We start from the raw sequence: 15,020 nt of genomic DNA on the forward strand, positions 1-15,020 counted from the left end.
ATAGCGGCCGGCGAGTGGGTGTAAGGCCGCATTGGAACACGCACACCTGATGCAATGCCCAGAAACCGCGAACCCAGACGATTTGCCGCCGCTCGTCACGGCGCCGCTCATTTAGCCGCCCTCTCAAAGCACGATTGCGTTTTCTTGCGAAAACACGGATTAACGACGCTGGGCTACCGGTCGGGACTATTGTGGGAATGAATGGCGGCCGTTTGTTACTTTCACAGCTCAGTGGCGAAAGGTCGCGGGAGATGACTCCAGCGCTATTTGGCGGGCGCCAGCGGCGATGAGCGTCTTTGTCTCTTGGGGTCAGATGAATTAGACGTGTCAAGGCAATTTCATTTCCGCGGAGGCTATTCACAACGGAAAATATAATTAAAACCATTGCATTTTGCGGTATCATTCGTTAGCTTCATGCTAACCAATAATAGGGTTACTCCATTTGCAAGCTAACAATATAGCAATGGATTTAATAACACTAATAATAATAATCATAGCCCACAAGTCACAAGCATGTATTCTTTAGCCTCAGAGTAGAGTAGCTAATATCTTTTGGGGATTTTTGACCATTTCTGGAGCTTCCATTTCTTAAGAGATGGCGAGCTGCACTGCCCCGATAATGGCAGCTGTGTGTTTCGGGCGGCCAAGTCGCCCAAACAAACCCCTTGTTTGGCATTATTCATGGCCTGTTAGGATAATTAGCTTAGCGATTTCGCCATGTCACGCGGCAGCCAGCTGGAGGGTTTTTTTTTTTTTTTTCATGTGTTAGCCAGCGGTCTCAAAAGCTTTGTTTTTTGGAGCCCATTCACAGTTCCGCCACCGCTTGCTGAACGCGGCGCAAATCAGCCGTTGGCCATTTAGTGCGCACGCTTGCGGCAGTCCAGATAGTGACTTTGAACCGTATTACTTTTATCATTACCCCCTGAAAAAAAACATTGATTTTCCAAATCATTGAAAACGTCAACCGTCCACTTTTAACTCATTCACTGCCAGACGATGTGCAAAAATGTGTCCTTTCCAGTGCCAGGAGTGACACTGACAAAAACGTCATTGTCACCCGAATTCTAGGACCCACAGAATATTGAGTTTTAGGACGACATACACATTCAACACAGCATTAGGAACCTAAAACGTTCTTCTTTCATCAGAACGAAGTAGTTAATTCCTAAATTATATGGGTCTTGAGTTATATGACTTTGAAATGGGGCAGGTGCACAAAATACAATGCAATACATACATATTGGTTTATACAGCGCTTTAACAACAGCTGAAGCTGGAACAAAGTGCTAACATTGACAAAAGGCAAATGCTGCCCCCTTATGGAAAAGAAAAAACATTGGCAGAGGTCTGACCAGTGCTTTATCGTTACCCAAGCATGAAAAAAAAAACAGAACACATTTGGGACTGGCGCTCTATGTCATATTTTCAATTCCGGAATAAATTCCCTCTGAAAATATCCTGAAGCGACACACTTAACTCAAGGAACATCCCGAGGGAGACTTTTTTTTTTTTTTGGGGGGGGGGGGGGGGGCACAAATGGAGCTTATGCACACTCAGACTCATAGAAATTGAAGTTTTGTAACTCCCTCACGTTTCTTCACATTGTCAAATTTTCGATCCAGATGGCGTTTCCTGTCACCGGACACCTATGACCAAACTGTAATGTCGCGAAACGATAAGGCACACTTTGCTTCCAGGTGGAGCGGCAAGATTCACTTAAGTGTCACCCAAACCGACAGTCAAGCGCGGCGCCTCCGATCCAGTCGTACTCTGCATTCCTGGCAGCTAATCGAATTTAAAAGCAACGCCTGAAAGGTTACAATCTAACACGACTGGCGCGTGTGATTCTTTAGGCCCACACTGTCATCAATTATTTTGCCCCCCCCTTGCCCCTCCTTGTAATTTTTTCATATATTTTTTTAACAAGCAGACCTCCGTCAAATGTCGTGCATACAAATCATGTAGTAAAAAAACGCCGACCGGATTACGTTCTCTGGGACCCTATTAATGCCTCGTCGGCGCTCGTATTGATCGGCAGGGACAAGGGGGGTGGATGGAGGGAGGGGGGGCTCTGCTATTGTTAATGCATCTCTGCACAGATGAATTTGGATTCCGTTGCCCGCGGTGGCCACTCGCTTTAAAAAGAAATAAAGGGGGGGTTGCGTTAGAGGTGGCGAGAAAAAATTGCCATTGTGGCCTGAAATGGTTTGTGAGGTGTTAAATGTAATGGAAAATAAGAAATTGTGTTTAAATGTGTTTCTGACATGTGATGGGATTCAATTTTGGAAGCCATGTTAAGACTTTTGGCTTCAAAACATCTTCGCCCATTGAAATGAATGGAAGAGCCCTAATCGGTTCCGGGTTCTTATAAAAACATGCAAATCCAGTAGTTAACATTTTTTTTGTGGCACTCTATAATATTTCACTTTCTAAAAACATTAAGGGAAGACAAAATTGAATGTTATGTAAAGAGCAAACGATTTTTAAGATGTATTTTGCTGGTATGTGCTTCATGGAAAATATAATACAGACAGATTGATTGACATCCATCTTTATTTTTCTAACGCTTGAAAAATTAACGTAAAATAATACGACATAGCACATACAAATATAAAGTCGCCGTTCCTCAGTAAGCCGAAGTAAAAATTATGACAAGTTCAATTAAAAGTTTAAAATGGCAACATTGATGGAGGATGACACAATCCATTTCCAATTGTGTTACATGTATTTATTTATTTACACACACATATATTTATTTAGATATTTACACATTTATTTATTTATTTATTTTATTACTTATTTATTATGTATTTATTCACACACGTATTTATTTATACAATTATTTATGTATTTATTTATTCACACACTTATTGATTTTTTTACTTATTTATTTGTGTATTTATTTAGGCACTTATTTATTTATTTACACATTTATTTATGTATTTATTTATTTATTTGTTATTTTTTTCTACGCTTAATTATTAACCATTCGTCCTGAAATAGTGACGCAGGTTAAAAAAAACCCTCGTCCATAGGAGCACTTGAACAGCCTGTAAATGTTTTAGCACGCCGACTCGATGCGCGTTATACACAACGGCCAAACAGACTGCGAGATTAGAAACGGTTGCCGTAGGAAACGGGGGTTCAAAGCGCGGCCAAACGTTAAGGAATGTCCTGAACTCGTCCCCGTACATGGAAAGGCCATTACGGGAGGATCTCGACGTGTTCTTTCACCTGCGACTGCGTGAATTGACCGTGAGGGGTTAGGAGGTTGGTTACTTTTTCATTAAAGTACACTGTGTCGCTATTTTGCCTCTCACATACCGTATTCATAATTAAACACGGCCTACGGCCCGCCGCGTTCGGCCTTTTTCATGACCGTCCGCCATGATTCCATTTCTGATTCAGGTTTGGAGAAGGTGGGTCGCGACTCCAGCTACGAGCAAGAGGGCAAGGTGCAATTTGTGATGGACGCCGTATACGCCATGGCCCACGCGCTGCACCATATGCACCGTAAATTCTGCCACGGCTACCCGGGACTGTGCCCGCGCATGGCTAGCAGCATCGATGGAAAGGAGCTTCTCGGCCACATTCGTGCTGTCAGCTTCAACGGTGAGTGAGAGCTCATATTTAAAAATAACACAAAAAATAGTTTTAAATATATATATTTAGAAGGGAAAAATATCTATTCTAAATATATGTTTAAAAGATTTTTCACTTAATATTTAATATTATTAAATATATATATTAAAATGTTAAATATATATATATATTTGGAAGAAAAATAAATATATATATATTTAATTTTTGTTTTACTTTAAATAAAATACTTGGTCGTAAGTACAGGTGGTTGTAAGTCGAACCGGTAGTAAGTCGGATGTTACCTGTATATATATATATATATATATATATATATATATATATATATATATATATATATATATATATATATATATATATATATATATATATATATATATATATATATATATATACAAATAAAATATATATTCTAAATATATATATTTAAAATATTATTTTAATAATTATTTATTATTTATTTACTTCAAATTTCTGCCAAAATAGAGCAGCGCCATGACAAGCCAAATACGCTAACTTTTGGTATTCATTTATTTGAATGGTGATGAGACAATTAAAGGCAAAATATGAATCCGGCTTTGTTGTCGCCTTGGTGTGACGCGTTCCATATATTCCGGCATAATTAGAAGCCATTCATCCCTGTATACGGGTATGCGGCGTGAGAAAAAAAAACAAAACATTTTTTCCTCCTGCCTGCCCCGCCGTCGTCGTCGCAGGCAGTTGATTGAAATAAATGAAAGCGCTGTAGCGCAATTAGAAATCTAACAGGATTCCCTGGCACTTCATTTGTTGGACTGCCGACTCCCAATCATTGCACCCACAATGTCATTTTAAGACTGCCGGCACTATCTCTTGCATTACACTGAGCCATGTGTTTGTATCATGAATAGAAACAGAAATAAAGATGACGTCTGGACATATAATTGCCATTAAATGAGTTCTCCCGAGTGTACTCATTCCAAATTGTCTCACTGTCATCTGAAAAACTCACGAAAGCAAAAAAAAAAAAAATAGAGTAGACGTATTAATAGCTCCAATTTGGCTCAGTGCAGGTGATGAATCACCCCCCCCCCCCCCCCACCCATTATAATTTCACCTCCCCCCTGACAATTTTAATTGGGCTCCCTCATTTCCGCCAAAATCATATCAGCCGCTTTTATATTTTTATGAATGTTTTCTTTGCCGATGCTACCCCCCACACCCCACCCCCCTTCTAAGATGATGCCGCCCGCTCTGCCAACTATTCATTTCCTGCATCCCTGATGCATTGTGTGGCAACGATAGCCCCCCCCCCTGTTTAGTTAACAAGACACCAAGGGAGGAATTCATATGATGAGGATTACAATAAATAAATAAATAAGTAAAAAAAACACGTCTCCTGGGGAAAAAAAGAGATTTGGGACTCGCCGCTGTCTATCGACTGGGACTTGATCTGCACTCTTTGGCGCTCAAGAGGGTCTTTTTCCGTTATTGGAAGCTTAGGGGGTCGTGGGTAGGTGGCGCCATATCCTCCCTTGACCCCCTTTGAACGACTTCTCTCAGGTTAGCAAAACACGCTGCAAACGTACAGCCAGCCAATTCGTTCTCATTGTCTGGCACCCACGTCACTCACCAGGCTAGGTCTGCCTTTTACATAGCAAGCCCGAGTGCACCAAATAATACATTTGCCTTCACTTGATTCTTGACCTATTTGATCGTTGTGTTTGTCGAACGATATTCAAAATGTCACTTAAGCAAACCCACAAGTGGATGCACTGTGAATTGCCATTGGTCTCGCTTCGCTCTGAGCATATTCCACGGAGGCTTTTCAAAATGAACCCCCCCGCACCCCCTCCTCATCTCTCCTCGAGACATCCTCAATGTCCTTCGCCAGCGTCCTTATTTAGCTCCAGTTTACATTCTGTCCCGTCTCTCTTTGCTTCTCAGAACCGCCAATGACTCACCAGCTAATGTTTGCACTGAACTTTTTTTTAGCCAAAAGTCACGTGCAACCTTTGTTTTCGATCCCATATTTCGGATTTTGGAATTTTATACACGTTGGTTTACAACCGAAAATGGGGTGTCGACCAAACTGAGTGTACCTGAATGCACCACTCGACTCCGCTCCTTGGACGTCACTTCCTTGTGTCGCGTCTCATTGTGACCGACGCATTACCCACGTGAAGAGTTCCATTATGAGCTGACGTGTTTGTTCATTCACGATTAAAAAAAAAAGAAGTTACATGGTCAGCTACACGTAAAAAAGCATAATTAAAATATTATTGGAAAATATTTCGGAATGTAACTCTGTTTATCCAAGAGTATTTATCATTAAAAATGTTTTTAAAATGTTTGAATGCGTTTTTCAGAATACTCAATGTGATGCCCACACGAAAAGTTTCAAAGGTGTTTCATCAAGGTGAAAAGTGAATAAAAAAGTTCTTAGAATATTTTATTTTTTGAAACGTCATTGTTTATGTTATTCCATGCAAAAAAATAATTGTGTTTAAAAAAATATGTCAAACAGCGAGTGTTGGTGACGTGCACGTGTTCCGGAAGTCGTCATCACAATTCGTTGCAGGTAGCAAACGTCGTGTTCACCTCGACGTAAAAAACACCTCTTTAAAATATCCTTACAACATATTTCGGAGTGAAACTGTTTCGCCGAGGGTATTTATTATTGAAAATAAAAAAAATGGGTGATTGCGTTTTTCAAAGTACTCAGTGTTCTGCCCACAGGACACGTTTCAAAGGCGTTTCATCGTGGTTTAAAGTGAATAAAATTATTTTTATAATGTTTTTCTTTTTTGAAACATCTTAATTCATGTTATTCCGTGCAAAAAATATAATTGTTTTAAAAAATATTCCAGCGAGCGAGCGTTGGTGACGTGCCGGAAGTTGTCATAGCAATGCGTTGTGGACACACGAAAAGTTTCAACGGCGTTTCATCAAGGTTAAAAGTGAATAAAATTATTTTTATAATGTTTTTATTTTATGAAACATCTTCATTCATGTTATTCCGTGCAAAAATATAATTGCATTTAAAAAATATTCCAACGACCTGGCTTTGGGTACGTCACATCCAGTTCCGGAAGTACTCACCGCAATGCATTGTGGGTAAGAAACGTCGTGCAAGCTCCACGTGCGCCTTTTGTCCTGTTGCAAACTTTTTCCTGCACATCTCCGAAAGCAATGGCTGTAAGTTTGCGGTTTCAAAATAAATGTCCGAAATCGTTTTGTGAAGCAATGTGCCTGAAACCGCTAGCTCCGTGCACCGAGTATGAACCAAGCAATGCGGCTACCTTAATGCTAACAAGCTAACTTGCATGGCTTGGTGCACCGCGTATGAACCTAGCATTGGGCCTAGCGTAATCCGAACAAGCATACGAAAAAGTTGGCGAAATGCTTTGTTGACCTATCAAAGCTGCGTTTATGCTTGTGGTTTGCCACTGCACCATTTGTATTTATTTGTTGATGAGAAGCTCATGCATGTTTTCAATGCGTTGATTCGAGTTGCACGCCGCATTTTCGTCACGCTGACGTCACAGTTACGCCCCATCAACTGTCAAGTCCGCCGTAAAAAAAGGAGCAACTTGGTATTGCGTTAATTTAGCAAGTGTATACAAGATTATAAGGTGCAAAGTGTTGAAAGTAATGGTTTTGGGTTTTTTTTAACTCAGTTGGGTGTTAAGACGAGAACTTTCTATGCAGTTTGCCAGGTCACGTCTCCCTGAAGAGACGAGATGGACCCCGACTTAGGGAAGTGGCGTTGACTAATTAGAGAGGCTACACAGTAACCTGGGTGGTATTGGAGGTCATGAGGTGGCTGGGGAGCAGGTAAGGGGGACTGCAAGCGGCTGGCGGATGATGAAGCGAGGCTACTCGTAATGACCTGAGGGAGGCGGTGAGCACAGCACAGTAATGGCGGAATTTATTTGCTTGGAGATGATGAACTTGACCGCGACCTAATGATCTCGCCGCGCGCAGAAAATGACCCGCGGGGAGCGTAGCAATCTGACCTCGCCGAGAGCCGCAAGAAGTAAAACCGGCGGCCATAATGTAGTGGAGATGGGGAGGTGATGGATGGCCTGTTTGACAAATGCAGTTCGTAATAACTTGAGGAAAGAATCGCTTGGAAAAAAAACACTTTTATTTGGCGCCGTCGTGGTGAGCACGATGACCTTCCGAAGTGGCGAGCGTGAGATGAGGACTTAGCCGCGGCGCCGCGACTTACAGATGACAACCTATCAGGCTCCAGGTTCTCTTTATTGCTGCATGAAATGGATAAGAAAGCGAGTCAAAGTCAAAAAACCATCACAAAGCGCCAGATTCAGTCGCCGTCGTGTATATTTTAATACGCATTCCTCAGATTGACATTTTACTTCTTACTACTTCTGTCCCGCTGCTAGGAGAAAATTGCTATGATTGACACGTGTTTGTACACTTTGCCTCTGCGACAGTGTTGAATGATGTTTTTCAGGCTTCGTGTTTGCAGAACGCTTGAAAGGCCTTGGCGGAAATGTCGACGCAAACTCGTAGCCAGTTGTGAGAGAGATTGGGGGCGGGCTAGCAAAACAAAATGCTCAGCATCTGGTGGCGGTGTTGCCAAATGCATCCCTCTCTGATTTTGAAAGGAGCCCAATTCTCTAAAAATATTTATACATATTTATTGAAAATATTTTACATATTTAAAACGAAAAATATTGTAATTTTTATAAATTGTTATTTTAAATATTCGTCATTTAAAAGAAAAATATTACAAATATGTATAAATATTTATTTTTTTAAATATTTTACATATTTATTTCAAAGAAAATTATTTTAATATTTATAGTTATTTAAAATATTTTAAATATTTGTCTTTATTTAAAAGAAATATCTTTACATATTTATTTAAAATATTTTATTTGTCTTTATTTTAAAGAAAAATATTTGAAATGTGTCTTTTTAGAAAAGGGTAACAAGACAGTTGTTTCACTTTCCACCTCGGCTGGAGACATTTTAGCTCCATGGCCGTCAACCCTTTTTAAACTGCGCACAATGAAGCTCAAACGCCTTTTAACACCCCTTTCTCAATTTTCATGTCTTCTTTTTTTTTTTATTGCGTCCCCCTCCCCATATCCATGACTTCCACTCTTTGCGTTTTATTTCCATAATAGCGCCGCTTCCTCCCGCGCGGACACCGTAATTGGATTTCTTCTGTGTCCGCCGTCCCATTGGATTGCATTTCCATAAAAGCAACACGGAAGAAAAAAAATGGGGGGGGGGGGGGGGCATCTGAAATGGAACCAAATGAGAAATAAAGGTTATTGGCGCCGAGCCAAGCCTCAAAAGTTATGGAGTCATCATATACAATCATTTATTTTTTTCATGTAATTACATTTTTTTCTCTCTCTTTTAGGGAGTGCCGGCACGCCGGTGGTATTCAACGAGAACGGAGACGCGCCGGGAAGATACGATATTTTCCAGTATCAGATCACCAATGGCACCACGGCCGAGTACAGAGTCATCGGATCATGGACTAACCAACTGCACCTCAAGGTAAGATTGATTTATTGATAATTATGTATTTTTATCACTTGTTTCTTAACTCATTCACTGCCACACGATGGGCAAAAAAGGTGCCCGCTACAGTGCCAGGGTTTTTGTCATTTTCACTCGAATTTCAGGACCCACAGAACATTGAGTTTTAGGGCGACATAAACATTCAATTCAGCGTGAGAAACCTTAGACTATCTTCTTTCATTGGGAAAGAAATAGTTAATTCCTAAATTAGATCGGTCTGGAGTTATATGAGCTTGAAATGGGGGTGACTGTACAAAATGGAACCGGACCAAACGATCGTAAGTCGACATCCATTCAAAATGTTGAATAGAGACTCTGAGTTGCAGTGCCAGCCGTAGAATTAAAATTTAAAAAATGGAGGTCGTGGTCGCAAGTCATAAGTCGGATGTTACCTGTACATCCATATTTATTTATACAGTATAGCTGAAGCTGTCACAAAGCACTAACATGGACAAAAAGCAAATACTGCCCCCTCGTGGAAGGAAGAAAAAAAACATTGCCAAGAAGTCTGACCAGTGCTTTATCGGCACCCAAACAAAACCCAAACAAATTTGGCAATGGCAGCGAATGAGTTAAAACAATTCAGCTTAGCGTTAGCTGTCTGTTTTGAGAAACAGTTTAGCATTTTGACTCACTTCCTGTTGGTCAAACACGATGAAGGATGAATTCAGGAATGGCAGCGAATGAGTTAAGCCCAACGAAAAACTCACTCGGGGGGTTGTGAAATCCACACAGGACTTCATTAAAAAAATTAAACATGAAAAATGACAGATGAGAAGACTAATGGGCGCGAAATGCTTTGCGCATGATGGACGCCGAATCGAGCGTGACAGAGCATGTTTTGTTTTCGTCCCCCTCCACCCAATCACTAGGTTTCATTTTAAGCAGAAGTAGGTGATATTGACGTTGTATCAAAAGTGTGCACCCCCCAGTTTTTGTGACAAACTTTTAAAGAGATTTTTCAAAAATCTGAATCATCTTTATTGGACAAAATGTATGTATCATTATGAAAAAAAAAGACAATAATATTAATAATACACATGACATGACAAATAAGTATGGAGGACACATGGATCCGTCGCGCCTGCTTAAAGGGAGTTGCTGGAAAAGGGAGTGAGCAGGGTGCCCAGGGTCCAGTAGGATTTTTGACAAATGATGATGGACAGATGAGGGCTGCAAAAAAATGATGCACCACCCAAAAATATATATACAGGTAACATCCGACTTACGACTGAGTTCTGTTCTGACCAAACGGTTGTAAGTCAAAATGGTCATGAGTCAAAATGGTCGTAAGTCGAAATCCATTCAAAATGTTAAATAGAGACTTAGGTGTAGACTTAAATTTTTAAAAATAGAAGAAAAGGACCTTTTCTAACAATATTCTGAGTTTTAAGTGGTCAATTTGAATTCTAAATTCTGGCCGTAAGTTGGATGTTACCTGTATATATCGCTGTCACTGCCAAATTGAAGTCGTTGGGAAATTCAACCTGTGGACTGTTATTTTTGGGATCGTCATACACCCCCCCCCCCTAAAAATGGGGGAGTCAATGAATAAGACATGAATCAAACGAGGGTAGAAACCTCGTCTGTCAGATGCGATCATGTGACGCGAGACGTTTTCTCCCGACCGCGCTCATTTGCACTCGCCGCACACGCGCTTGACGCACGGGGGGGGGGGGGGGGGGGGGGGGGGGGGGGCGTGTGTAGTCATTACCCCCCCCCTCCAGAACAAGTGGCGGATGAGAAACGCTCTTGAATTGTCATTTTTAGCACCACCACTTGAAAATCCCGTTCAAAGCCGTCCAATGTGCCCCCACCCCTTTATTTTTATGCCGCCCCTCCCCCTAGGTGCAGGCCATGCGCTGGAAGGCGGGTGACCCGTCGCTGCCGGCCTCCGTGTGCAGCCTACCGTGCCGCGCCGGCGAGAGGAAGAAGGTGGTGAAGGGGGTACCCTGCTGCTGGCACTGCGAGCGTTGCGAGGGATACCACTACCAGGTACAGCCGCCCCCCCCCCCCCCCCCCCCCCCCCCACGAAAGGGTTAGGGCATAGCATCTAGCCATAGCATCCAAGGTATTGCATTCTAGGCTAGTTTAGCATCGCTTTGTCAAAAGTATGAAGATAATATCAAGCGTGACGTTAGCCTGGCTGGGGATTGTCGAGGGGTGGTTACGGTCCGTTGTGCTGTCGTAGGCCTCGGAGTTGACGTGCGAGCTGTGCCCGTACGAAATGCGGCCCGACGCCAACCGCACGGGCTGCGTGGCCATCCCCATCATCAAGCTGGAGTGGAACTCGCCGTGGGCCGCCGTGCCGGTGTTCCTCTCCATGATGGGCATCGTGGCCACGTCCTGCGTCATGGTCACCTTCGTGCGCTACAACGACACGCCCATCGTCAGGGCGTCGGGCCGCGAGATGAGCTACGTGCTACTCACCGGCATCTTCCTGTGCTACGCCATCACCTTCCTGATGATCGCCGCGCCCGACGTGGGCGTTTGCTCCCTGCGGCGGATTTTCTTGGGTTTGGGAATGTGCTTTAGCTACGCGGCGCTGCTCACCAAGACCAACCGCATCCACCGCATCTTCGAGCAGGGGAAGAAGTCGGTCACCGCGCCAAGGTGACCATCTCGGAAGTGATTGACACTTTAGACTAGTGATGGGAAAATAAAGCTTCATGAAGCAATTGATGTTTTTTTCCTACTACTAGCGCTGTAGCCAAAATGCTAATGTCGGATGTGATTGACATCAAGGGTCTCCCAACTAGTGATGGAGAAACGAAGCTTCATGAAGCACTTGATGTTTTGTGACTACTAGGGCTTTAGCTAAAATGCTAATGTCGGATGTGATTGATGTCAAGTGTCTCCCAACAGTTTAATCTAGTGATGGTGAAAAGGAAGCTTCATGAAGAACTTGATGTTTTTTGTACTACTAGCGCTGTCGCTAAAATGCTAATTTTCATAACTAATGTCGCCATCTCCAGATTCATCTCGCCGGCCTCCCAGCTGGTCATCACCTTCTCCCTCATCTCGGTCCAGCTTCTGGGCGTGTTCCTGTGGTTCGCCGTGGACCCTCCGCACACGGTGGTGGACTACGGCGAGCAGCGGACCCAAGACCCCAGGGCGGCGCGGGGGGTCCTCAAATGCGACATCTCGGACCTGTCGCTCATCTGCTCCTTGGGCTACTCCATTCTGCTGATGGTCACGTGCACCGTCTACGCCATCAAGACCCGCGGCGTCCCCGAGACCTTCAACGAGGCCAAGCCCATCGGCTTCACCATGTACACCACCTGCATCATCTGGCTGGCCTTCATCCCCATCTTCTTCGGAACTTCTCAGTCTGCCGAGAGGGTAAATATTTGATCGGAAATCGATCGGGTTTTTGATCAAACTAGATAGCTATTAGCCAGCCCGATAGCCAAAAATATCTTTTTCCAATACAAAGCGTCTAACTGTCCTCGTTTTAGATTTACTTGGGTAGTTTGACCCGTTCCGAAGAATCGTACGCTATCTGCTGAAAGTCAACACCCCCCCCCCCCAATAAATAAATAAATAAATAAATAAATAAAATAAAAAATAAAAACTGAGCTAGTACAAACTCATATCTCAAGGCGCCGCTTTTTGCAGGCTCGTCTTGATGTCTCCACGTGACGTTCTCACGGGATTTGGATTTCATCCGAATCGCGGGCTGGTCCGTCGCCATGGCAACGTAATTGCAGTCAAGTGCAAGCGAGGATTAAGTAAAACGGGGTTGCGGGAGGGGGGGGGGGGGTTCTCGATCACATTTTTAAAAGCGTTTATTCCGTTCAGGGTTGCGGGCACTTGAGATGAAATGTAAGAAGAAGAAAAAAAATGGGAGAATTGTCAAATGTCTCCCGTTTTTTTTATTTTAAGCGCCAATGCATGAGAGCGGCGCCGCTATGGCGTTAGCATCGTCATAAAAGTCTGTTTGCGAGCGCTAATCAAAATCTAACATCACGAGAAGCTTTTGTATCGTTGACACAAAAGATGGCGGCAAGTGGATAATATTTATTTATATATGCAGGTAACATCTGAGTTCCGTTCTGACCAAACGGTCGTAAGTCCAAATCCATTCAAAATGTTGAATAGAAACTCAGAGGCTAAATGACTCGCAAACTCAAGTTGGTCGTAAATCGGATGTTACCTGGATATACAGGTGACATCCGACTTACGACCAACTCAAATTACGCCCACCCGTACTTAGGACCACAACCTCCAGACCCTATTTAAAAAAAAACTATTTCTACGCCTGGCACCGCAACGCGCTAGCAGGCCGGCAACGCGTACAACAATTTTGGCTAGCCAGATAGCATCTCACTTTTGCACAACAATCGACCGTGTGATGGCACCAGAGGGGGGAGTTTGCCCGTCCTTTCACCTCCGAGTCTCTATTCAACATTTTGAATGGATTTCGACTTACGGCCATTTCTACTTACAACCACTTGGTCGGAACGGAACTCGGTTGTAAGTCGGATGGTACCTATATATATATTTATATATATTTTTTTTGCGAAAACATTTTAACGGCGTTTTGCCATCTTGCCCTTTCAGATGTACATCCAAACCACCACGCTGACCATCTCGCTTAGCCTGTCGGCATCCGTCTCCTTGGGGATGCTCTACATGCCCAAAGTCTACATCATCCTCTTCCACCCTGAGCAGAACGTTCCCAAACGCAAACGCAGTTTCAAGGTAAAAAAATAAATACCTTGTTTTGGATCGGGGGGGTCTTCCGTCACCCCACTTTTTGACAAAAGTCTTCCCGACGCAGGCTATCGTGACCGCCGCCGCCATGTCGGGCAAACTGTCGCAGAAGGGAGGCGACCGTCCCAACGGCGAAGTCAAGACGGAGTTGTGTGAGAGCATGGAGACCAACAGTGAGTAAGACGACCCCATTTTTTTAAAGGGAGACTCAAACTTGCCATTTTTGTGTCTTTCCAGCTTCATCTAAGACCACGTACGTCAGCTACAGCAATCACGCCATCTGAAAAAGGGAAGAAAAAAATGGACGCCTTGCAAGACTGGAAAAAAAATATATAGCGATCCAAGCATGAAGACATTTCACATAAAAAGGGGGGGGGGCATAGGGGGGCTTGCATTGGGAGACCCAAAAAAAACTTTGGGTTGGATGATGGAAATTAAAAAAAACAAAAACATGTATCTGTTGTATGCGTAAAAGGTCAGGAATCCAGTTGACCATCTATGAGACAAAAAAAATGTTTGTTGTACTAATCGTTGAGTATTTTTGTGCTTGTAACACCCCCTCATTCTTGTCTCTCAGCGTTGTTGAATCGTCCTTGCAAAACGGAGATAAGTTCCACTTCCTCCCAACCGTCTCTTGGCTAACGGGGTCGCCAACCTGTCCACGCACATCATGGGGGGTGGATGATGACGCATGCCGCTTTTGATACCCAAAGGAAAGATTTATTTATAATAAAAGGAATGTTTTTGCTTACTTTTTTGGGGGGTAGTTGGTTTGTTTTGGTCACATCTCGGTCTGGGTTTTTCCTTCACTGGTGCGGGTGTGGCACGGAAGCGGGTCTCGTCCTTTCTCATCTTTATTTTAGTATGATTTGCTATTTCTGTGGTCCGCGGAGCTAAATTGGAACTGCGCAAACGGATGCGAGTACGATTGAAGAGGTTAGTTTAGCCTATCTTAGAATCTCCACTAATCCAATGCAATCACAAGCACCATTCCAATTTAGCAACTGGAACTGCACAAATAATGAACTGGTTAGCTTAGCCTAGCATAGCTTCTCCGCCAATCCAATGCAATCACGAGCACCGTTCCAATTTAGCGACCAAAACTGGAGCTGCGCAAACGCTGAAAAAGTTAGCATAGTTTAGCCTACCTTAGCCTCTGC

The 15,020-nt window shown here is 43.2% G+C and overlaps 2 protein-coding genes across 3 annotated transcripts in view; one reads left to right on the top strand and one right to left on the bottom strand.

The window, feature by feature from the left end:
* grm8a (glutamate receptor, metabotropic 8a) overlaps nt 1–14,611 on the top strand; it is an 86,768-nt gene extending 72,157 nt beyond the window's left edge. The window contains exons 7-15 of one of the 2 annotated variants that reach the window (XM_088988710.1): nt 3,409–3,612; nt 8,981–9,120; nt 10,993–11,139; nt 11,336–11,757; nt 12,120–12,486; nt 13,708–13,848; nt 13,928–14,033; nt 14,098–14,113; nt 14,438–14,611. In XM_088988710.1, the coding sequence (XP_088844836.1) occupies nt 3,409–3,612; nt 8,981–9,120; nt 10,993–11,139; nt 11,336–11,757; nt 12,120–12,486; nt 13,708–13,848; nt 13,928–14,033; nt 14,098–14,113; nt 14,438–14,564 (1,670 nt within the window). In that variant the 3' untranslated portion in view covers nt 14,565–14,611. Of the gene's footprint in view, nt 1–3,408; nt 3,613–8,980; nt 9,121–10,992; nt 11,140–11,335; nt 11,758–12,119; nt 12,487–13,707; nt 13,849–13,927; nt 14,034–14,097 lie in introns of both variants that reach the window. The other variant, XM_088988711.1, reaches the window with a different exon arrangement.
* The window catches only part of LOC148881565 (uncharacterized), a 101,057-nt gene continuing 100,049 nt past the window's right edge, over nt 14,013–15,020 (bottom strand). The window contains exon 13 of the mRNA XM_088988726.1: nt 14,013–14,140. The gene's annotated coding sequence lies outside the window, so the exon portion shown is untranslated. The remainder of the gene's footprint in view (nt 14,141–15,020) is intronic.

This window comes from Hippocampus bargibanti, linkage group LG22 (genome assembly GCF_051943395.1).
Source record: "Hippocampus bargibanti isolate YZ-2025 linkage group LG22, ASM5194339v1, whole genome shotgun sequence".
Taxonomy (NCBI): domain Eukaryota; kingdom Metazoa; phylum Chordata; class Actinopteri; order Syngnathiformes; family Syngnathidae; genus Hippocampus; species Hippocampus bargibanti.